We start from the raw sequence: 25,246 nt of genomic DNA on the forward strand, positions 1-25,246 counted from the left end.
ATGGCCTCACTAAATTGCTGATGCTGGCCTCACACTTGTAATCCTCCTGCCTCAACCTCCCAAGTTGCTGAGATTACAAGCATGAAGTAAGCCCAGCCCTTTTTATTTTTGAGACATGGTCTCACTAAATTGCCCAAGCATGACTCAAACTTTTGAGCTTTCCACCTCAGCCTCCCAAGGTGCTAGGAGTACAAGTATGACCCACCACACCCACTTGTTGTACCATTTTTGTATTTTTTTTTAAGTTCTTTTTTGTTGCTCTTGGATGTGTAAGTTACCAGACCATGCCCAGAATAAAGAGAAAGCCAGGCTTAACCAAGGCAGCTTCCTGACTGTCACTGGGGACAGACTGAAGGCCAATACCAGGCTGAAAAGATCTACCTCCCACTACCAGTATCTCCCCACCATAAACAACTTTGCTCATACAAATATTTGACTACTTTATGTGCATGTTCATTTTTACCATGAGATATGATAAATATGTGCAATACAAAGATGTGGATTTGGGTTTTTTCCAAGAAGACTGACTCTGGAGTGATTATATGTCATTTAAAATCCCCCTATACAATATGAGAGCCTAAGCTAAGGAAAAGAACAAAAAGAAAGCAACCCTTTGTTCAGCCAATTAAATTTTTTGCCAAAGTTATTAGAATTGTTTTAATTAGTTGGCTACCACAGAGAGGTTCAAAGTTGCAAATAACAGAAAACTGTACACAATACCTACTTGTATCATTAAAAGGTACTTTTTCATTGATGATTGATAAGGATTCCTCCAATCTACCTGACAAATCTTCATGAAGACTCTTTAACTGTAATTGACTAAAAGAAAAAACATAAAACCACATTATCCCCTGTCAGACAGTGAAACATCATTTGCTTATTACCTCAACAGCTGGTTTCATGCTCTCAGAGAACTGTGCCTGACATCTGGGACACTCTGAGCAGAGAGTTGTTAAAAAAGATAAAAAGAAACACTCTGCCTGAATTCCAAATCCCCCGAGACTTCTGCAGAATGGTGTAAGAGTCTGGAAGAATTCATCATAGTCCCAGTATCTTACAAAACTTAATTCTTCCCAGCTCAGAGTAATCTCAGAGCCACTTCAAAAGCATAAGTTTTCTCTTCATACCACATAAATGTTTGTTCAGTATTACTCCAAAGTTTTTATTAAAAGTATTATATCAGATTTCTTCTCTTGAGCGCAAAATCTGATGATTTGTTTTGATTCAATCATGAGCAGAGGTACACATCTAAACCATTCATATAATTCTACCAATTAATGTAATTCTACCAAAGCAACTGAAAAGAAGCAAGATATTAATTTGAGGGGTCCTATTAAAACTTAAGATATAATGTTACGTACCAAATAAATGCTGGGAGTATGACTTCAGCATGCACTGCTAAGTAATAATTTTGATATAGATATCCCTAAATTATATCATATAACCTTTACTTTATTCAAAATGTAGCATAAAACGGTTGGCAAAGTGTTTATCAGTCAGCATTCCTGCATGAATCCTCTCTTTAGGGCAGGCTGAAATAGAAAGTATCCAGTCCTCAATATGGGAGCCCCAAAAGGGTATCTGCCATGGCCCAACATATCTGTAGGCTGAGGACTAAGGCACAAGCCCCTCTCTCAAGAATGCTAAGTCCCCAGAGAATGATAAAGGATCCTGCTCCCATCTCTTCATCTCAAATGTGAGACAGATAAGACAGATGAGTTGCTAAAACCCAAACTAAGTTTTTTTTATTTGAGGGTCCCTTGGAATTCATGTTTCCACATACCATTCTTCTGTTCGAAGTCGACATTCCTTGGCCTCCTTTTCTAGAGTCTGAGATTTTACCTGAATTTTAGAAGAAAAAGAAAAGTTGACATATTAGGTTACAGATGGAGCACACATGAGGGCCACTCAGGCTACAGGGTCGCCTGGAATGACTAATTCTACTCTCTATAAAGCACACCAACAATTTATAAAAGCCTTAACCAACTTTTAAAACATTCTAACGATAATGAACCTTACTTCTAGTTTAGCTTTGTCATTCTGCAGTTTCTCGATGGTTTCCATGTACTTCCGTGTCAGGCCATCTACCACAGCTTGGTGCTGGGCAGCTTCTGTCTCTAAAGCAGACAGCCGACTCCGCAGCTCTGCTTCCACATGCTTGTGCTGTTCATCAGCTTCGAAAAACTGAAAAAGAAAAAAATGTTTTTTGACTTTTCACAGTCTAATATGCATAAATAAGAAAAAAAAAATAGCAGTGACTATTCACTGAGCAACTTCCATATGGCCCCATATGCTCACTGTGCTAGATCAAATAGGCATTATCTCATTTAATCCAAGAGAGAATCAGAAGTAGTATTTTTTGTTATCCCTCCTGTACAAATATGGAAATTGAAATTTGAAAGGGTTATATAACTTGTCTAATGTCTCACAGTTCAAAATATAGTAGAAATGAGATTTAAATACAAGGAACCTACCCAAAGCCTGAACTTCTTTCCTCTCGGTCTCATGAATTTCTATTGAAACAATTTTTGGCACACAGGGAATCAACTGATTAGAGTGTAACTTCAACTCTACTTACTTCCACACTGAAATAATCAAAAATTTAAGTGCTATTCCTAAAAAAAGGCAGAGCTCTTTCCCTTAATAAGAATTTAATACTGATTAAGAATTACGAATACGTACAACACAAAATATACTGAAGTCCAAAGCTCATTTTTCAAAGATAAGAATTTGTGCATATTTATTTTCCATCATTTGACCAAAAACGAGAAAAATTAGGAAGGACAGCTGGATATACTGCATTACGATTCTTACAATATGTCCATTGGTTTGAGGCATGCCAACAGCCAGGGAGTAATACACAATGCCTGACAGTGACTTTTCAACACCATATAAATATGTGAATATCTGCCATGAGTAAGGTTCTACCTTGGAGCTGGGCATACAAAGCATACCTAGTCTATACCCTCAAAGGCATTATAGTCTAACAGAGGTACTGATAAAAACCAACTAAGCATTAATAAATTAGAAAGCAAACCCCACTTCCTGATAACCTCATTAAATGACCTATCCAATCATTTTCCTGTGCAAAATGAATAGTGCCCAGTATATTTCTGTATTGTTAAATTATAAAGCTATTCTGCTGTACTTTGAATAAAAGCATATACTTCAAAGCAGATATCCAAATCAAGACATATGTAAGATTTGAGAAATGAAAATAAATTTAAAGACCTCAAGAGACATTAAAAATCCATCTGGACACAAAGCAGTGTATTTGCTTTGGTTTTTCCATCTTCCAGATTGTGTGACCCATTTTTTAATTGATAGAGAAAAAGAAAAAGATCTTTCTCACTTGTATATGCAACCGTTCATTTTCTTCTATCTTCTTTTGCAGATCTTCATCAAAGACACTCTTCTGCTCTTGGCTCAACTGAGAAGAAGACTCTCCACTTTTCTGATGGAAAGAATAAGTTATGTCCACATAACTTTCATCCTTTAGAGAAACATCCTAAGGTACACAGATTCTCTATCACCTTAGTAGCTTGTCTCTTCTATGTGTTCACCATTCTCAAACAACCCTGCAAAAGGTATACAGTCCATCATTTAACTTTTCCTACGTGATACAAACTGGAAGTGTAAACACTCCAAAAAGCAGGAAAACTTGAAAGAAAGAATGACAGAAAATAACAGATAAGGTTCACTATTCTTTGCTGATAAATTCAGGGGTAATTCTGTTGGAAAACAGAGCAGACCCAGAAAGCTAGTAATAATAAGTATGCTAATAAAAACCATTTCAATTTAATCTTTCAGTTTCAGAAATGAGAATTTTAGCAATTCTGCGAGTCTGAGTTATTAAACTCCCTTAAGAAATTGTAATAAATAATGTAGCAGTATTTCACAAAGATAAGTTATATAAGAAATCACATAAATTTCTAAATTTAAAAAAAGTCATGTAAAATAAAGCTATTATAAATAAACATAAGAAAAAAGCTAAAAGATTATTTAAAAATCCCTTCACTTTGCTTTTTAACTAATATTCACTTTTTCTACTGAGAATAATAGTACTATTTAAAAGATCTAATAATGAACATTTGTTTTCAGATGATTCACAGAACTCAGACTATTCAAGGAACAATCTAACAATGCAATTGTGTTCAAACATCAGACACCACCCTTTTCCTCCCTTTTCTGTATCCTCGTTCTTCACTTAAAATAAAGTTACCTACTGATTCACTATAAATTAGTTTTATTTTATTTTTTATACCTTTATTTTATTTATTTATTTTTATGTGGCTGACGATCGAACCCAGTGCCTGGCTTGTGCTAGGCAAGAGCTCTACCACTCAGCCACAACCTCAGCCCCATAAATTAGTTTTAAAAGCCCTCTGAAAACACAGCAGCTATGTATAAACAACAATAGTAACAGGAAATATTAATCACATCTGAACATAAGAGATGCAAAAAGAACAGTGCTGACTGACATGTTTGGGGGCCTCAAGCACTTCCAAATTTGGATAGCTTTAATTAAAAATAATTCACAAGTGTTATACCCACACCTCTGCTAAACAGTTGTAGTCTAGCAGGGGAGGGGATATTAATAACCTGGTGCACCTGTTTGAAGTCTAGATGGCTGTTTCCTTCCCAAGGGTCTTTCAAAATTTCCAGGGCATGTGTATTTTGACAACTTCCCAAGTGACTCTAATACATGTCTATTATCCCCTGTTTCCCCCTTAACTTGAACACTAGCACTCCAGAGAATCCTCCCATGTAGGGAAATACATATGGAAAAGGTATTCACATATTATGTGGCAAATAGAGTCCTAGGCACTTTCACATGATCCCATTTAACACTCACAACAAGACACACACTGCTTCTTCGGAGTCACTGTACACTTTTACCCACTCTATTATAACTGCTTCTACCTATACATTCTGGAGTATGGCTCTCTACCTTACAAGACTCTATCACTAGCGCCTACTACCCCCCTCAAAAGCAACTTCTTAATCATAGGAGGTTCAAAAATACCAAACATCTATCCTAGTGCAGTAGCAATTTTAACTGACCAAAAAAAAAAAAAAAAAAACCTAAGGGAAAACATTTATTTTTAAATCTCAAGACAAGAATACTAAATTGGCCTCATAAGAATAAACACTATGAAAATACACCTATTTTAAACTTACAGACCTAAGTTGAAACCTGTGTTTCAATTGTCACTTTCATATGAATAGTTAAAGTTTATCAATATTTCTCATTTTGTTTGCCCTACTTTGGGTTAATGGCAACTTCATGTAACTAAAAGAGATCAACAATTGTGACCAATGGGAAATATTCCACTGACTTTTCTCAGCCACTAACTCAACTATATACAAGTTTGGTGCTAATACATCTCTTAAAACTGACTTTTGCATATTTAGTAGATATTAATAGCAAACATCTGCTTTCTTGACCCAATATCAACATATAATAATAAAATGTTAGAAAACTTGGAGATGGGGTTTTCTGCTGAAACCAGTGTCTGCGCCTCTTGATGAGCCACACTAACTTGCCTTTAAAGAACCTACCTTGTTTTTCTTGCCTCGAGGCTCACTTAGGGATAGTTCATCTTGAAGTAGCTCTACCCTCTTGGCAAGCTGCAGATTTCGAAATGTCAAACTATCCATTTCCTGTTGTAGTTTCCTCAATGACTGATCCTTCATTTTCAGTTGTTCCTATATCAAAGTGAAAACAAAATGTACCTCACCCTTTAGCCTTGAGGTTTAAAGATAATAGGGGGAAAAAAATCTTTGTTCCAGGAAAATATAATCAAAATCTCTTGCTTTAGGAAATTCGAGTTGCATGTTTGTCATTTCAGTTCTTATGTTTTTAGCTGTGTTTTGGGAAAGAATCATCTTTTGGCCAAACCAAGTAAATTAAAAAATAAAATTAAAAAAGCAAGTATACTGAAATAACAGTGTTGAAAACTTAAAAGTAAAATACCTACAACTATATTTTGTTAAATCTATGACAGTGAACAAACACAAAGCCTGAGGACACAAATTTATAAACCTGAATTTGTTTTAAGAGAATTCAAACTCACTATTGATACCCTTCAGTGAACAAGGATGGGAAAAAATGTATTTGTATTTCTTTTTTTCTATAAATCCTCTCTGCTTGAATATAAATCAGTCAAAATATGGAAATATGGAAAGCTAGAGAGAAATATTTAGTTTGGCTCTATTTTGAAAAAACAGAAGAGTCAGGTGTAGTGGGGCAGGTCTGTAATCTCAGCTACTTGGGAAGCTGAGGCAGGAGGATTCCAAATTCAAGGCCAATTTCACCAACTTAGTGAGACCCAATCTCAAAATAAAAAATAAAAAATAAGAAAGGGTTGGGGATGTGGCTCAGGTGGAGTGCCCCAATCTGACAGTCTGTCTCACACACACACACACACACAAAGTCAGCACACACACAAAGTCAAGTCCATGAATATTTACCATACCCAGCAATTCATTTAAAGCCTATTACTGGGGAAAGTATTTCCTATTTGTTGTAGTCTGCTTTCATGTTTGACAGCCTCCTATTGCTGGTTGTTTGATTAACTATGATTGTAGCGATAGTGCCAACAGTGGTGGCAGTGGCGATGGTGACCACTGTTTCCATCTATGGAGCACTCACATATCAGTGCTAAGTATATTTATTATTTTATTCACGGTTTACAACAACTCTATAGAGGCTGATAACATTATCATCCCCCTTGCAGAAACTGAAGTTTAGAGTTTGGGATAGGGTCTTCCAAAATTAATGACTGGTTAGTAGAGCTGGAACATTAGTCAACTGGTGGTAACTTATTATAATAATATAAAGAAATTACTTTTGTTTTATTATTCATTACAATGGTCATTGTAAGTACAACATAGTTGATAATTTGCTAGTCTGCTAGATTAGACTGTTAGGTTGTCCAAGAAGGAATCTATATCCTAGTATTAAATTATCCATCACTTAAAAATATCACTAAGCATTATTTATTACATGCCTACCAAAATGAGGTAGAAACAAATTCCTTCATTTCCTATCATATTTCTCCACTAAGGTCAACAAAGGTGCTGATGGTAAAATTTATCACTCAGTGTTCAGATTAACAAAGGTAATTAATATCAACTAGCTCAACTAAAGGCAAGATTAATAGACTAAATGATTTATACATTCAAATCCATTTATTAGGGCCCTACCATCTGCTGAGTGCCAAGGATACAAATATGAATACAACATAGCCCCCTCCAAGTGCTGTCTGGAGATGACCACAGATGAGAAGCCCCATTAATCCAGATGGATTTTAGCTAAATAAAGGCAAGGTACAGAAGAAATGTATTAAAGTCAAATAACACTTTTAAAGTAATTTTTAGCTAAGAAAATCAAAATATAATATTCATATAATAGTAATTCCTAAGCAAGTAGGAGTGTTAAACACAAAAAAGAATATTACTATCCCCTATCCTTAGTGAATCAGTGTCAGAGTTGGGACTTTAACCCTGAAAACCAGCTGAATCCCCTGCTTTGAGTATCACCAACGCTTAACATTCATAACATAAATGATCTGTTAGATACCTTTAAAGCAGCAGAATTTGCTTGTTCATCCACAACACCTTTTTTTAGGACCTGATTCTGAGCCCGAAGCTAAAAATAGAGAAAGCAATAATTATTTTTAATAAAGCAATTAGGGATCACTTGTAATTACTTTATAGGAATCATTACATTGAATAAGTATCTTCTTGTGTATACATACACACACACACACACACACACACACACACAAATTGTGCCCGCATGTGCCCCCGAAGAACATAGCAGATATCATAATTTGCCATTTTATAAATAAGGACACACAAGCTGAGTTCCACAATGGCATGAAACTAATTGATGACAAAACTGTGACTAAAATCCATGTCTCCCATTTTTAGCCCAACATTCCTTATGTAAAACTAAGTCAGGTCCTTAAATTAAAAATACAAAAAATAAAAAGAAGAATGAAAACAAAGAAAAGATATAATAAATAATAGGGTACTAAATATGCCATTTTCCTTGAAATTCTGACACATAATTAGTAAAATACATATAGTTGGACATATTATGGAATAAAAAAGTGGCTCAAGTGGTAGCGCGCTCCCCTAGCATGCGTGAGGCACTGGGTTCGATTCTCAGCACCACGTAAAAATAAAATAAAGATATTGTGTCCACCTAAAAAACTAAAAAATAAAAAATATTTTTAAAAAATCAAATTGTGGGACACTAACATACCCAGCAGGACACCACCTCATATTAGACTTGCAAATGTCATCACAGACAATAGCCTTAGAATGGTAGACCTGTTATCAGGCATCAGTCAAGGCAGTGCACAAAAACTAAGAACAGGTTTAGTTTTTAAAATAATAATATCCCCTTGCATTTTAACACTCATTACAGACCAGGCACCATCCGAAGTGCTTTCTACACATTACCTCATCTAATCCTCACAATCCTAGGAAGTAAGTATTCTAATTATCTCCAGTTTAGAAATGAGGAAGACGAGGCACAAAGAAGTGGTAGCAATGCTGAGATTCAGACCCTAGCAGTTTGACTCCACTGTTGTAATGCCAACTAGACAATGGTGACTGCTATTTTACAAAGTTATATTGAAGGAAAAAAAAAAAAAGGAGCAGGCTGGTGAAGGGGAAGCTTGAGAAGAGGAGGGAGAACTTGAACTTTTTTTTTCTCCATTGCTAACTACTAAAAATTCAGGCATAACTTTATTTAAAATAAAAGCACACTCTATTTAAAATAAAGTACACGCCTGTAATCCCAGCAGCTTGGGAGGCTGAGGCAGGAGGTACAAGTTCAAAGCAAGTCTCAGTAACTCAGTGATGCCCTAAGCAACTTAGCAAGACCCTGACTCTAAATATAAAATAAAATAAAGTATGTGAATAAAAAAAAATATGCAGTTTGATTTTTGACTTATGTATTCATCTGTATAACCGTCACTGGCAGAGTTCTAGAAGGTAAAATCCACTTTTCTAGTAAGAGTAATATATTCACAGCAAAGAGAACACAGCATGTATAAGAATAAATACAGACTCATATTCCAAGGGCCCAGTGCAGAAAACATGAATGGCCAGTCTATTCTCTGAAAATGAAATAATAGGACAATTTTATTTATGAGATTTAGGGAAAAAAAACTATTTCTAATTGTGCATAACTCAGATCTGTTTCCTTTAAACTATAGAAAAATGATTCTTCTGTGTCCAAAAAAAAGAAATATTTGACTGCTAAACCATAAACTAAATATTTAAACTCTATAAAAAATGTACAATTCTATGACTAAAAGAATAAAAAGATGAACTTACTTTTAGAAAGTTAAACATCACACTAAACTGCTATAACAGAAAGCCATTGTGCCATTTATTAGACAACATAAACTTGAGAAACTCACTTCACCTTTGGAACATCAGCCACATGGTCTACAAAAGGGATGAATATATATACCCTATCTTCCTTTTTCTGAGGCTGTTGTGAGAACCAGATAAGAGACCTACACAAAGCAATTTTGAAACAATAAAGTATTCCACAAATGGAAACTGAAGTCTCATAATTAGAATGGACCCAAAGGGACAACAGGTGCATTTTTTATACTTTGCCCAAGGAAGGCATTGTACTAAATGATATAAGAGATAGAAAGAAATAAAAGATACGGTCGCCGTTTTTGAAAAATTTGTAATTTAAAAGCGAAGATCAAATATGAAAAGATAATTAGGTCTGGGCGCAGTGGCGCATGCCTATAATCCCAGTGGCTCGGGAGGCTGAGACAGGAGAATTGCAATTTCAAAGCCAGCCTCAGTAACACCCTATCTCTCTAATAAAATATAAAACAGGGCTGGGGATGTGGCTCAGTTGCTCGTGTGCCCCTGGATTCAATCCCCAGTACCAATAATAATAATAATAATAATAATAATAATAATAAGAAGAAGAAGAAGAAGAAGCAGCAGCAGCAGCAGCAGCAGCAGCAATACTAGTACTTCCTGCTCTTTTAAAAAAAAGAGTATGAACATTACAACCCATTATTAAATCCCAAGTTTTTAATTCTGCTAATATTTCAATGAAATTGACACAGGTCCATTAAAATAGACTGAAAATCATAATGTAGAACTTATATATCCTTTGTTATCATGAAGAATAAAACAGAGTGTCTTTTAAATAGGACATTGGGACAATATGACATCTTTAAAGTATATAAGTCATCCTATAAGTAGAACGTTTGGCAAATATTACATCTGAAACTATGGGACAAAATGGGTTCTCTAGAAAAGGAGTTGGTGAACTAAGGTCTGCAGGCCAAATTGGCTTTCTACCTACTTTAAAGTTTTACTGGATCATAACCATACTCATCAGTTTCTGTACTGTATACAACAGAAAGATATTAATAGTCGTAATAGATACTGTATAGCCCCAAGCCTAAAAGGTGTACTAGTGTATTATTTGGCTCTTTACTGAAAAAGTTTGGTAACCTCTGATCTATAAGTTCAAAAGGGAGAAATACCAGTTTAATACTAACTTACATCATGCAACATTCTACTTTTTAAGTAATATTAACATACTTGTGAATAATGTGTTACTTGGTCTGTTTTTCTGTTTTGTTTTGGGGGGAGTTTTCTTTTGTGTGTGTGTGTGTGTGTGTGTGTGTGTGTGTGTGTGCATGCATGTGCTGGGGATTGAACCTAGGGACACTTTGCTACTAAACTACATCCTCAGTTTTATTTTTAGACAAGGTATAACTAAGTTGCCAAGGGTGGCCTCCAACTTGCAATCCTCCTGCCTCAGCTTCCCAAACAGCTGAGATTACAGGAATTTACCACCACACTGGCTAGAATCACAGCAATTTCAAACATAAATTAACCACGACTTTCATCGGTAATGCACAATGAAAGCAAACTGAAAAGACCACTTCGTTAGAAAGCAAAACGAACATTCAAATAATTATTTAACATTTAATATGATTATAATAAAACATGATTTGGATTTCCCTTTGGAAATGTTGCTAAACTGAAAACTCAACATGGTTTCAAAGAAACTGCTTAACAGAAAATACTGCTTTTTAAAAAAATGTTTATCTAAAATACCTGTGTATTATTTAGTAAGTGGGAAAGGATAACAATGATTAGCTTGGCAGAATCTACTGCCATTCCAACTATACTATGTAGCATTTGATGCTCCCTGCACTTCAGCATCATTGCCACCACATGACTGCACAACAGAATGAGCAATATGTCAAATGCTGATAGTGCTGTGATCAGTCTGGTCTTTTAGATTCCATCTTCCTCCTCTCCAGCATTCACCACAGAGGGGAGGCAAACACAGTGTTTCTGTTTTAGATACAGTTCCAAGATCACCAGATGAGCTCTAATGCTGGTAGGAGATGAGTGTGGAGAATTCAATACATGTTGATATAATGGAGAAACAACTGCCCTCTAGTCTCCATTAGACACAAAAACTCCAAAAGACAATGCAGGCTATTTCCAGACGTTGCACATCAAGCTCTTCTGTTCCTTTCAGTGGAGGACAGTACCTCCAAATCCCAACTATGTAGCCCTCTTAATCCTTCTAAATCTCATTTTGTTGTCCTGTAAAATCTGATTAACTTTATCTTTATTTTGAAAGTACAGCCTTTCTTTACTTTGGCCAACCAGATCCCATCTGTCCTTCTAGAAGCCCACTTCTTACCTCTGATCCTACTTCCTCCATATTTTTTTCTTAATTGCTCCTTGCAGCCCATAGTGAGCTTGTTTCTCAGTTTCTTTGGCATTTATTAGTAATAAGACATCTCTCACTAAACTGTTCAATTTAATTTCTTAAAGTTATTTATGTATGATTTCTGTACTCCTCTCCCATCTGTTAATATAAACTGTTCTTCGTGGTAAAGACTCTAATATACGTCCTTGTATTTCCTGCTTACAACAAAAGATCAATGCTGTGGATAGAGAAAGCACTCAAAGTTTTAGTCAATTAATCAAATTACTGAATATAAAGGTATTTAAATGTAATGAATTATACAACTATAAGAGACCATCGTCACTTTAACATTTCCTAAGGCCCTTCTCCAAACGATTAGAACCTCGTGGTCCTATTGGACACCAAGAATCCTCACAAGTCCTGAGAATGCTTCTCTAATAACTAGTGCCCAGACCTGTTCTGTTTAACTTTGGTTCTGGAGTAATCCAGCATCATCCAGGCCTATCACAAAGCTATTTCTCTAGGGACACAGAATAGTAGTGAGCCAACTATGAACTCTCTCACACCACCCTGACAATTTCTCATAGGACAATTGGCCAGAGATGAGGGATTTATAGTTTTCAAACACAAACTGTTGGAGGGCTTTGTGGAGAGAGTTCAATGAGTCAACCACATGCATTGTTCATCTAAACCTCAATCATCTGAGTTTAAATCATTTTTTACATGGCTGTTTTTATGCAATGGACATTTTGACATTTAAACATGTTTTATAACCCTATAAAATGAGCCTTTAAACATACAGCTTTTCTTCATCAAAAAGTTATGTGGGCAACAAGTAACCCTAAGCCTCACCTAAACTCTGATTCAAAGCTTCAGAATGTGCTAGGTGCAGTGGTACATGCCTATATTCCCATCTACTCTGGAGGCTGAGACAGGAGGAGCACAAGTTCAAGGCCAGCAAGGGCAACTTAGAAAGACCTTATCTCAAAATATAAATGAAAAGGGTTGGGGATGCAGCTCAGTGACAGAGTGATTGCCTAGCATATTCGAGGCCCTGGAATCAATTCCCAGTGTGTGTGTGTGTGTGTGTGTGTGTGTGTGTGTGTCTCTCTCTCTCTCTCTCACACACACACACACACACACACACCCCAAAAAAAAGCTTCAGAACATTGAAGTTATGTGCAGATATGAATTGCCTTACCTGGCCTTGATGATCCCTAAAACTCCTTCCAGGTATAGCATTTAAGTATACTAAAGTGTTGGAAATACCAACTGGTCTTTCTCTCAGGCTATTTGCTTGTTCCTATGCCAGAAGGGATAAAGCATGTGCAGGCTACTTACTATGCACTAATGTCTGGGTTTATTTTGTCACTGATGCAGGAAAAAAACTCCTCTTCAACCCAGCCCAAAATGGAACCTTTTCTCCTTCTCCTGCTCTCATGCAGGGAAATTCATGAGGACAACTACCCTCAACCCTTGCAGTCAAGCTACCCACCATCAGTGACTGGATGGGTAAGACACTGAACGAAAGAGGAAGAGTGGGCCAACCCTTGTCTTTCTAGGACCTGGCTGTTCACTATTCAAAGTGTAGTCCCTGGATAGCTACAGCAGCACTGCTTGGGAACAGAATCTCACACCCAACCCCAGAACCACTAAAACAGGATCTGCAGTTTAGCCAGGTCTTCAGGCAAATCACACAGATATCTACATTTGGGACGCACTGATCTAAGATCTAAACAAGCCCCGTTCAACAGGGTAGCGATTTAAATTTATTTAAAATAAATAAAATCTAAAATTTAGTTACTTATCCACACTAACTTAATTTTGAATGCCAATTACCACACATGGCAAGTATTTAATCTGCTAGACAGGACAAAGAACATTTTCATTCTCATGGACAGTTCCATTGGATAGCACTGAACACAAAGTTGTTCTTCAAACCAGCTTCAGTATGAACCCAGCTCCTGAGGCTACTTCTCTCACAGAAAGGAGTGATAATCAGATTCCACCAAGCCTCATTATCTGAACAGAAAACACAATGAACCAAACTGACTCTTTCCCAATATAAGTAGCTCTGTACTCAGAGGATAAGTCTAAAAAGTTCCCAATGGAGATCTCCTTCACAACTAAAAGAAGCATTAATTGCAAAGTAAACTGTTAGAGAATTAATGAATGTTTGGCTCTCCTATCAGTTTCAACTGCTTCAAATAAAGATTCATAAAGTACCAGAGGGCTGTGTGCAGCTGCACATGCCTCTAATCCCAACAGCTTGGAAGGCTGAGGCAGGAGAATCGCAAGTTCAAAGCCAGCCTCAGCAACTTAGTGAGGCCCTAAGCAACTTAGCAAGACTCTGTCTCTAAATACAATATCCTGTACATCAGTGATGGGTCAACTCAAAGAGAAATTAAGGAACTTTTCCCATTCACAGTAGCCTCAAGAAAAATAAAACATTTGGGAATCAACTTATCAAAATAGGCGATACACCTCTACAATGAAAACTACAGAACACAAAAGAAAGAAATTGAAGAAGACCTTGGAAGATGGAAAGATCTCCCATGCATAAGCAGAATTAATATCGTCAAAACAGCCATATTACCAAAAGCACTATATAGATTTAATGCAATTCCTATTAAAATTCCAATGTTATTCTTCATAGAAATAGAAAAAGCAATCATGAAATTCATTTGGAAAAATAGGGGGCTCAGAATAGCCAAAGCAATCTTTAGTAAGAAAAGTAAAGCAGAAGGCATCACAATACCAAGACCTTAAATTTCACTACAGAGCTACAGTAACAAAAACAGCATGATACTGGCACCAAAACAGACATGAAGACCAATGGAAGAGAATAGAAGACACAGAGACAAACCCACATAAATACCATTATCTCATACTAGACAAAGGCTCCATAAACATACGTTGGAGAAAAGATAGTCTCTTCAACAAATGGTTCTGGGAAAATTGGAAATCCATATGTAGCAAAATGAAATCAAGCCCCTATCTCTCACTCTGCACAAAACTGAACTCAAAGTGGATCAAGGACCTAGGCATTAGACCAGAGACCCTTGTACCTCCTAGAAGAAAAAGTAGGCCCAACTCTCTATTATGTCAGCTTAGGAACTGAATTCTCCAACAAGACTCCTAAAGCACAAGAAGTAAAATCAAGAATCAATAAATGGTATGGTTTCAAACTAAAAAGCTCTTCACAGAAAAGGAAACAAATCAAAAACGTGAAGAGAGAGCCTACAGAATGGGAGAAAATCTTTGCCATCTACACCTCAGATAGAGCACTAATCTCCTATATAAAGAACTCAAAAAACTTAACACCAAATAAATAAATAACCTAATCAGTGGTGCCAATGCCACTTCACAGAAAAAATACAATTGGTCAACAAATATATGAAAAAAATGTTCAACAACTCTAGCAATTAGGGAAATGCAAATTAAAACTACACTGAAATTTCATCTCACTCCAGCCAGAATGGCAATTATCAAGAATATAAATAATAAATGTTGGGGAGGATGTGGGGGAAAGGTACACTCATACATTGCTGGTAGGGCTGCAAATTGATGCAACCACTATGGAAAGCAGTATCAAGATTTCTCAGAAAACTTGGAATGGAACCACCATTTCACCTAGTTATCCCACTCCTGGATGTACACCCAAAACTTAAAATCAGCATGCTACAGTGACACCGCTGCAACAATGTTTATAGCAGCTCAATTCACAAAACTGAAACCAACTTAGGTGCCCTTCAACAACTGAATGGATAAAAAAAATTGTGGAATGGAATATTACTCTGCCATAAATAAGAATGAAATTATGGCATTAGCTGGTAAATGGATGGAACTGGAGACTATCATGCTAAGTGAAATAAACCAATCCCCAAAAACAAAAGGCCAAATGTTCTCTCTGGTATGCAGCTGCTAACACACAATAAGAGAGGTGGAGAGAAGAATAGAAGTACTTTGGATTAGACAAAGGGGAATGAAGGGAAGGGAGAAGGGATGGGAAAAGGAAAGACAATGGGATGAATCTGATATAACTTTCTTATGTACATATATGGATACACAACCAGTGTAATGCCATATTATGTACAACTACAAGAATGGGAAGTTATACTCCATGTACGTATGATAGGCCAAAATACATTCTACTGTCATGTATATCTAAGAAGAAATCAAATAATAAAAAGGAAGGAAGAAAGAAGAAAGAAAATACAAAAAGTGCTGGGAATGTGGCTCAGTGGTTAAGCACCCCTAAGTTAAGTCCCTAGTACCAAAAAGGAAAAAAAAAAACAAAAAAAAACAAAAAAAAAAACACTAGTTTCAATAATAGAGAAAGCATGATGGCACATGCCTGTAATTCCAGCAACTTGGGAATCTGAGGCAGGAGGATCATAAATTCAAGGCCAGTCTGAGCAACATATCAAGAACCTGTCTCAAAATTTAACAAAAAAGGGCTGGGGTGGCTCAGCAGTAGAGTACTCGCCTAGCACGTGTGAGGCACTGAATTGGATCCTCAGCACCACATAAGAACAAATAAATAAAATAAAGTTATTGTGTCTAACAACAACTAAAAAAAAAAAATTAACAAAAAAATTTTAAAGGGCTGTGGAAAAATGACAAATTTAATTTTTAGCAAAATTATTTTGCTAATACTTTGCTAATACCACTTCTCGGCTCCCCCTCTCCATTTCTGATACCATTTCTTGAACTTTGATCTTTAAAGTTTAGCATGTGCTATGGTTAGAATGTTCAGGGTCCCCCAAAAGTTCATATCTAAAGGTTTGGTCTATAGGGTGGCCACACTGGGAGGCTCTGTGGACCCTGGGGTCTGTCTCTGCATGATAGTTAAAAAGGTAATTAAGTGCTTGCTCCCAAGTACTCCTGCCATTGTCATTCACCATGTGCCATAAGTATCAAGGGTGAGCCTTTACTAAGCCTTTCACTGTTTGGGCTTGGAACTTTCAAAACTGTGAACTAAATAAGCATTTGTTCTAAGTTAGCTGCCTCAGGGACTGTGTGGCAGTAACACTTACTAATATAATTTGCAACAAAATCATAGTAGTTTGTTACAACATAGACTTGCTGGGTTCTACCACAAGTTTCAGATTCAGTAAGTCCAGGGCAGACTCAGGAGTCTGCATTTCTAATCCATTCTCAGATAATAGGGGTCCAGGACACACACTTTGAGAATTACTGACCTAGCACAACACAATTATTAGCAAGATCTTGAGACTTGCTCACACATGGTACAGGCAATACTGCCTTGATTAGCTTTCCCTTGCATCTTTACCTAATAACTTTGAAAACCTGTCCCTACATACCTTCTCCCTCCCTCAAACTACTGACTCTGACATTTTAAAAGCCTCTAATGACTTCCTAGTTGCCCAAACCACTGGAGTCTTCATCTCCATTTTTATCAACCTTTCTATAACACTTTGTTTTAGCAACCTGTTTGGTTCCTAATTCTGTCCTGTATTGGCCTCTATGGTTCATCTTTTATCTAACCATATTCTCAGTGTCTTTTATGGGAGCTTCTCAAAACTTAGTGGGGTTTTTTTTGTTTGTTTTTGTTTTGGGGGTTTTGTGTGTGTGTGTGTGTGTGTGTGTGTGTGTGTGTGTGTGGTTATTGTTGTTTTTAAAACTTCTTAGGATGAAAAATTATTACCATAGTTCTTAAGCAAGGAAAGACCCTTTCCTGAATTACAAGCTGAGATGTACACCAAAGAATGAGAACATTTTTCAAAGTCTTTGGATTAAGGACCGTGCTTACTGCTCTTCTGATATGTAGGCTTCCTTCTAAAGTAACAGAAAATCTTTTTCCTTAGTATCCTAAATAAAACAAAAGTACAGTATAAATAGATTTCAGTATCAGCCCACAATTTCTGTACCAGGGAAGGTAATAAAATGATTGACTACCCCTTGCATAGGCACAGGAATGAAGAGGTCATAGAACTCATCTAGAAAATGTCTCACACTGGAATTGACAGGGAAAAGCGCATGAAATTTTTTGACCAGTCTCTGTATCTTCTGCTGTAAAATTTCTATAGCAATGCAATGTAAAAGAATGAGAAAAGGAGCTGGGCACAATGGCTCACACCTGTAATCCTAGCAACTCAGAAGCTAAGAAAGGAGAATCACAAGTTTAAGGCCAGACTCAGCAACTTAGAGAGACCTGTTTCAAAAAAAAATTTTTTTTAATGGGGTGGGGGGCTAGGAATATAGCTCAGTGGTAAAGAAATGGTCAGGCCCGATAAAGAAGATGGTCCCAAGTTTGACAAACTTCCTATATTCCCCTTAGCATCTCTCCTCCTGGCACATCCTTCCCATGCGTGTTCCCCACATTTCTACCCAGATTAACTCTCAAAGTTCATCTTTATGGGAATTTCTTTAAAACATTAGACTTTGTCCTCACTTTTAGCCAGGTCATCTCCATTAGAAATTTTCAGCAATTACCCCTCAAATCACCTCAAGCTAATGTGTGAATCGCCTAACTTTAATGTGCCCTCCATCACTACATTTTATGACTGCATCTAGCCTTTAACACCCCCTTTGTTCCAAAGGGCTCTCTGTCCTGTCAATCTTCATCTGCCAGTGGCAGTTATAACTCTTTACCTCAGAACTTCAGGGTCACTGCTGAGTCCTCCCTCACTCACCAAGTCCCAAAGAATGGATGAGACCCAAAGATGAGCACCTTAATGCACTCTTTACATCTTTCATCAGTTTAGTGCTATGAACAAAGCATTCACTCAAAAAGGAAGTAATCTAAGAAGTATTTTTTTAATTATGGATCCTGATTCCAGCCTCCCCTCTCCATCCCCAAAATCACTAACTTTATTTAACCCTACATTATTCTCCCCAAAACTATTCCAACAGCCTACTATTTAGTTACATTTTCACCAATCTTGCCCCATTTCAACCCATACTCCATACAGTCAGCAGTTTCTTTCCTAAAAGTAATGTCACTCCCCAACTTAAAAAAATATATATAACTCAAAAGATAAAGACCACAGTGGGTGTGGTACAACATGCCTGTAATCCCAGCTATTTGGGAGGCTGAGGCAGAAGGGGTGGAATATGGAGGCCAGCCTGGGCAATTTAGACTCTGTCTCAAAATACAATAAAATGGCCCAGAGATACAGCTCAGTGGTAGGGCACCCTGAATTCATTCCTGGAGATTAAAAAAAAAAAAAAAAAGATAATGTTCACACTTATTATTTGATATCCACAACTCATGATTCAGTCCAAATTGCTTACCTCTCCAACCTCATTTCACCACTCTGCCATTTATCTTACAGAGTCTGGAAAGCTACTACCTCCTCCTTCCACCTTCCCTACTCCCTAATCTAAATAACTTTTAGCCTTACTCCAGGAGGACTGCCTTGGTGCTCCCTTTGAACTAGCACTTGTTATACTGTACCATAATTATGTACTATGTTTGAACTTTCTCTTAAAGGTGACCCTTATAGCTAGAACCCTGCCTCACTCAATGGACCCTGGCATAAGGCTCACAGGTAGTCCATTAAGTATCTGTTAAACACATTTGTATAACTAAAAGAATAAAATCTTTCAAAGTTTTTTTAATTACTTTAGGAGGCTATAAAATTATTTGATCAATGTAGTAACTGCTCAAAACATTTTTGCAACACCTCTTTTGCCATTTGGAATTGCTTTCTGAGCTTGTTTACTCTCCAAAAAAGAAAATCAGTCCCTTTATACCCACAAAACATTTTCAACCAAATATAGTAGAGGCAACTTTGAGCACTGCCATCCTCCACCCTACCCCCCTTCATTGTATGGATTGGCTCCAAACTTTTGGTCCTTTCAAACAAGGAAATTCTCCTTCAAAGGATGAAAACTTGCCTTCACTGACACTGTGTCACAGGATCTTAAGATGATTTCAAATGGTAATGCAAGAAAGTTTTGCAGTTGGAATGTGTAGTGCCTCAAAGGGCTCCTATTTGATGGTGAAGACTTAAGTGTTTATGTTTAGATGCGGGTTTTATTTTTCAAAAATATTTCATTTCACCTTGCTGAATATCTGTTGAATGAAATCCTAAGGGGGAAGGGGGTGGGGGGAATGGTGCATCTCAATTTCTCCAAAACTGTAAAAAGGGGGCTAAGTCTTCCCATTGACTCCATGAATCAAGATCACTGAAAATTCAGCTTAATGACTGCTGAATCAATTTCCAAAGATCAAAGCGCTTTAATAACTTCATTAAAATATTAAGGCAGAAACACCCTACCCAGAAACTGCACCACCCTTGTCCAAGGAAGGAGTTCCACCATTTAAGACTGATGCTGTAAACACGACAAAGGAGCAGGTCCCTATTTTGCTTAATTCAACATGTATGGAGCAACTGCTGGTTGTTCTGTCCTATTCCTGGTGAATGAGAGGACAGGAGAGAGGGAGGGAGGGAAGCAGAGGGAAAGTGAGGAGAGAGGGAGAGAGGGGGAGAGGGCACAGCCCTAGTACTCAAGCTGCAAGCTGTCAAAATCATTCCAGACAACATCTTGCGAGAGCACTGAATACATTCATAGCCATCCATCTCTAGTGAGGCAGTTTACACGAATGACACTATTTACCCTCCCAAATCGATTTAGGGGCAGAAATGGCTCTTAATCATCCCTAAGGGAAGGGAAGAACAACGGTAGATCTTCCCCATCACTTGGTATGGGAAAAGTGAGGAAGCAGCTAGGGAAGGGGTGGTCCAAACCTTTCTCTTCCCCTCAGGGCCAGCACCAGAGGCAGAAGCCTGGATTTCTGACATCCCAGTGCCAAGCCCTCTAGTTCAGTAAGAAGGAACAATCAAACTCCAGCTCATTTCTGCAGAGACGCACACGGACCCAGCCACCGCCCGGCCCCATCTCGTGGGAGCTGCAGGTAGAGGCAAGGTAATGGTGGACAGAGAAGGTGGAGGGGAGGGGCGGGGAGGGGCGCGCTCGCGTCCCCCTCAGCGGTCCCCCTCCGCGGTCCCCCTCCGTCCCGACAAGTCGCTGCCAAGGCAACCCAAAGCCGCAGGGCCAGGGACCCCTTACTCCCCGCCCACGTTGGGTACCTTCGAGTACTCCTGAGCCAGCTTCTGGTACTTCCCCTGCAACTCTGCCGAGGCCATGGCCTCCCCCGCCCCGTCCAGGCCAGGCTGTCCAGGCCGCTCAGTCCCGCCCCCCGCCCCCAACCCCAGACCCGCTCCAGGACACGGCTCAGCCAGCGTCTGCTGCTCGGCCACTGCCGCCGCGCCTCCTCCTCCGCTTCCGGGTTCTCGGGGTGGGAGGAAGGCGGAGTGGGACCGGGGGCGGAGCGACCACCGGGGGCGTGTCGACGTCTCGACGTCACCGCCCCACCCTTACGCCCCCGAGCACGTGCGCGCGCCGCCTCGCTGGCGCGCCGGGATTCTGCCTCTGAGAGCAGAGGGCGCCATCTTGGACCACGCGACAAGATGGCGACCCGGAACGGAGACAGGGCGTATCGGGAAGGAAAGCGACTGATGACTGTACAGAATGGGCGGGGGACGGAGAAGTGAGACCGTGGTTGCGAAGAGCAGAGGACCGGAAGAAGAAACATTCTAAGAACATCAAGAATTCTAACCTACCCCGTGCTTCCCAGTTCCTATGGCAACCGACTGGCATTAGATGGTTACCTTGTTCACCAGGAGCGTGGAGAGAAAGACCGCTGTATTCCGCTATCTGGTTATCCGGAGATGGCAGCACGGGACATGCCCTGCACTGTGAACTATCAGACCTACCCCAAATGTATAACGCTGCTGCCACTTTCTCTTGCTCCAGACCAGACAAACCCTTACTGTCTTTTTTGCATTTTGATACTGAAATTTCTTTGTGTCTGTTCTCTACCCAAGTTCCCCGCCCGCCCACCACTGTCCCCGGAAGCACAAGTTAGTCTTTTGCAGTGAATTGAGTAAAAGGCCGTTAGGAAATTGCAGATGTTTTCTGCCAAGCATGCAGATAGAGTGGAGTTAACAGTTAAAAAAAAAAAAAAAAAAAAAAGGAGGCAAAAACTAGTCTGCCTGGGATATTTTATGACACTTTTGCTTGAATTACAAACTGCATCCACTCATTAATTTTAATGTTTTTTAGAATTTTAGTAGGCATTGCATTTCATTGCAACATTGAAATTTTCATCAATAAAGAAATGGATAAATAGATATAGGCTACATATTTGCCATGAATTACAATATGGGTATTAAAACTAATGACTAGATTTGTGTGTATCTGCATTTGTTTGTATCAACAGGGCAAAAGGCCATGTTAAATATAAAAAGAAATTGCGTCATACTATAGGTACGTTTTTGAAATAAGTAACATTTGTATTGTTTGTGGACACACAAACATGTACTAAAAATACAGAAACAAGAACTGAAAGGGATACATCAAATTCTGGATACTGGTCGCCTCTAATGAGAAACAGGGTGAGGAAACTGGGAAGAAGAAAGGAATGTAAACTTTACTACGGGGTGTGTGTATTTTGTGTGTGTATTGTTTACTGGGCATTGAACCCAGAGGTGCCTTACCATTGCACTACATCCCCAGTTTTTATTGTTGTTGTTTGTTTTACACAAGGTTTTGCCAAATTGCCAAACCTGGCCCCAGACTTGTGATCCTCCTGGTTAGTATCCTGAGTTGCTTGGATTGTGCCACCACACCCAGCCTAAACTTTATTTTTATTTCCTTAATTTTTAAAGTAAATATGATAGGGTTAACATTTATTATCTAAATAATAGTATAGAGATGTTATATTAGCACTTTAGAATGCTTGAAATTTTTCATGATTAAAAAAACTGTTATGTGAAAAAATGTTAGACATTAGCAATTAGGGAAATACAAATCAAGAATACATTGAGATTTCATCTCATTCCAGTTAGAGTGGCAGCCATCAAGAATACAAACAACAATAAATGCTAGAGAGGATGTGGGGGGGAGAACACTTTTACATTGTGGGTGAGATTTTAAATTAATACAACCACTATGTAAATTAGTATGAAGGTTTCTCAAAAGACTAGGAATGGAACCACCATATGACCCAGCTATACCTCTCCTTGGTATTTATCCTAAGAAATTAAAAAAGTCATCATACTGTAGTGATACATGCATACCTATGTTTATAGAAACACAGTTCACAATAGCCAAACTATTGAACCAGCCTAGGTGTCTTGTCAGATGAATGGATAAAGAAAATGTGATATATACAATGAAATTTAATCCAGTCATGGTAAGAATGAAATTATGTCATTTGCAGGAAAATGGTTGGAACTTGAGAACATTAAGTGAAATAAGTCAAACTCAGAGAGTGAAAGGTTGTATGTTTTCTCTCATATGGGAGGCTAGAGAGGAAAAAGGAAAAGAAAGGTGTGAGGCTAGGGAGAATGTCATGAAAATCAAAGGGAGATCAGTAGAGTAGAAGAAAGGGACCAGGGAAAGGGAGGATAGGAGGAAAAGGGAAAATATAGAGGGATGATATTGGCCAAATTATATTGTTATATTGTATGCATGTATGAATATGTAACAGTGAATCCTACCATTATGTATAAATATACTGCACCAATAAAAAATATACAAGACAGAGGGGAGGGGAGGGGGTATGGGGGCAGGAAAGATGGTGGAATGAGGTGGACATCATTACCCTAGGTACATGTATGACTGCACATATGGTGTGATGCTACATATGTACAACCAGAGAAATGAAAAGTTGTGCTGTGATTGTGTACAATGAATTAAAATGCATTCTGCTGTCTTATATACTTAATTAAAATAAATAACTTTTTTAAAATATGGAAAAGAAAGAAAAAAAAAAACCTATGTTATCTTGGTGTACTTTGGCTGTAAGCCAGGAATTTTATAGTGAAGGACTAAGGCTATATCCGTCGTAATGTGTAAGAGGATTATAGACTTTAAAATGTTTATAATTCTTTTTCAAAATGTTAATAATTTTCAATTTGTTAATAATCAAGTCCTACTACTTTCAGAACAGTAGTTTTTAAAATTGTTAGTTTTCTGTGGCACCACCAAGTGGCAGAATTAAATATTGTGAATTTCCATTGGTTATAAAAGAATGAAAAAAAAATTTAAATAACGTTCCAAAGAAAGAATGTGCAAGTTTAGCCAGAGAGCCTGTGTAATTTTGCTAAATTTAGAAATTTCTTTTCCACTGACTAATCTAGTTGTCCTGTCAGATGTATTATTGTAAAATCCCAAATGATAAGTCCAAATACATTAAAATTAAGAATCTCTTTCTCAAAAGACCTCACTAAGTGAAAAAAATATAAAACCAAAGAATGAAAACAGATATTTGCAATATACATATCCAACAGAGGTCTCTTTATCCAAAGATATAAAGAGTGCTTACAAATCAATAAAGGAAAAGACAAGCAACAAAAGAGGAAAATAGCTAAGAGACTTCAACAGGATTTTTCACAAAGGAAGATATACAAATGACCAATATATATGCAAAAGTATGTTCTTTCTGTTAGTAATCAGGAGGAAGTGAAGTTAAAACCACAGTGAAATACCACTGCATACACACACAAACGGCTAAAATGAAAAAGATTGAAAAGAGTAAGAATACAGGAAAGAAACTTGCATAAAATGCTGGTAAAAATGTAAATTGGAACAGTAGTTTAGGGGAAAAGTTCGGTGTCATCTCATTCGAAAAGATACATATAGTACACATTACCTAGCAGTTCCAACCAGAAAAAAAAAATGTGTGTATGTATTATTCATCAAGAATACTTGTAACAGCCAGCCGCAGTGGAGCATGCTTATAATCCCAGTGGTTCAGGAGGCTGAGGCAGGAGGGTCATGAGTTCAAAGCCAGCCTAAGCAACTTAGCAAGATCCTGTCTCTAAATGAAATATAAAAAGGGCTGGGGATGTGGCTCAGGGATTGAGTTCCCCAGGGTTCAATCCCCAGTATAAAATAAATACAATAATAAAAATAATAATATTCATAACAGAATTACCCATAAATAACCAAAACCATCCAAACAGACTCTCCAAATGTCTTATCAACAGAATGGATAGGTAAATGATTGTACATTCATATTATGAAATGTTGAAAGCACTGAAAAAAGAGTTACTTATAGTAGATTTTTCATAAATCTCAAAAAAAAAAAAATCCAAGGGTAAAAGAAACCAGATCTGAGAAAACAATTATACTGTCTGATTTGATTTTTATAATGTTCAGAAATTGATAGAATTTAATCAAAGGCCCAGGGATGCATGGTTGGTGGTAAAACTAAAACAGTAAGGAAGTGATAACCAAAAAAGGAATGTGATTACTTTCATGGGGGAGAGAATGGAAACTCTAAGGAGGTGGGTGTGAGATGGGCATTGGCAATGCCCTATCCCTTGCTTCTGTGGTGCTACTGAAAAACCAGCCTCTACCTCAGAGCAAAGCCTGTCCAAGGAAGAGATGAACTTTGTCCTTGAAAGACCCACAGAGTACTCCTAGGCACATTCCCACCCTGCTAAGTGGTTTATCTACAAATAACAG

At 37.8% G+C, this 25,246-nt stretch overlaps 1 protein-coding gene across 1 annotated transcript in view; it reads right to left on the reverse strand.

Moving 5' to 3' along the window:
- PPP1R21 (protein phosphatase 1 regulatory subunit 21) overlaps window positions 1-21,806 on the reverse strand; it is a 67,782-nt gene extending 45,976 nt beyond the window's left edge. The window contains exons 1-7 of the mRNA XM_081264058.1: window positions 20,800-21,806; window positions 7,586-7,654; window positions 5,563-5,709; window positions 3,353-3,454; window positions 2,020-2,184; window positions 1,784-1,842; window positions 725-819 (exon numbers count right to left, since the gene is read on the reverse strand). Coding sequence (XP_081120184.1) covers window positions 725-819; window positions 1,784-1,842; window positions 2,020-2,184; window positions 3,353-3,454; window positions 5,563-5,709; window positions 7,586-7,654; window positions 20,800-20,856 — 694 coding nt within the window. The 5' untranslated portion in view covers window positions 20,857-21,806. The remainder of the gene's footprint in view (window positions 1-724; window positions 820-1,783; window positions 1,843-2,019; window positions 2,185-3,352; window positions 3,455-5,562; window positions 5,710-7,585; window positions 7,655-20,799) is intronic.
- Between the last annotated feature and the right edge of the window lie 3,440 nt (window positions 21,807-25,246).

This window comes from Spermophilus citellus (assembly GCF_964194105.1).
Source record: "Spermophilus citellus genome assembly, chromosome: 13".
Taxonomy (NCBI): Eukaryota; Metazoa; Chordata; class Mammalia; order Rodentia; family Sciuridae; genus Spermophilus; species Spermophilus citellus.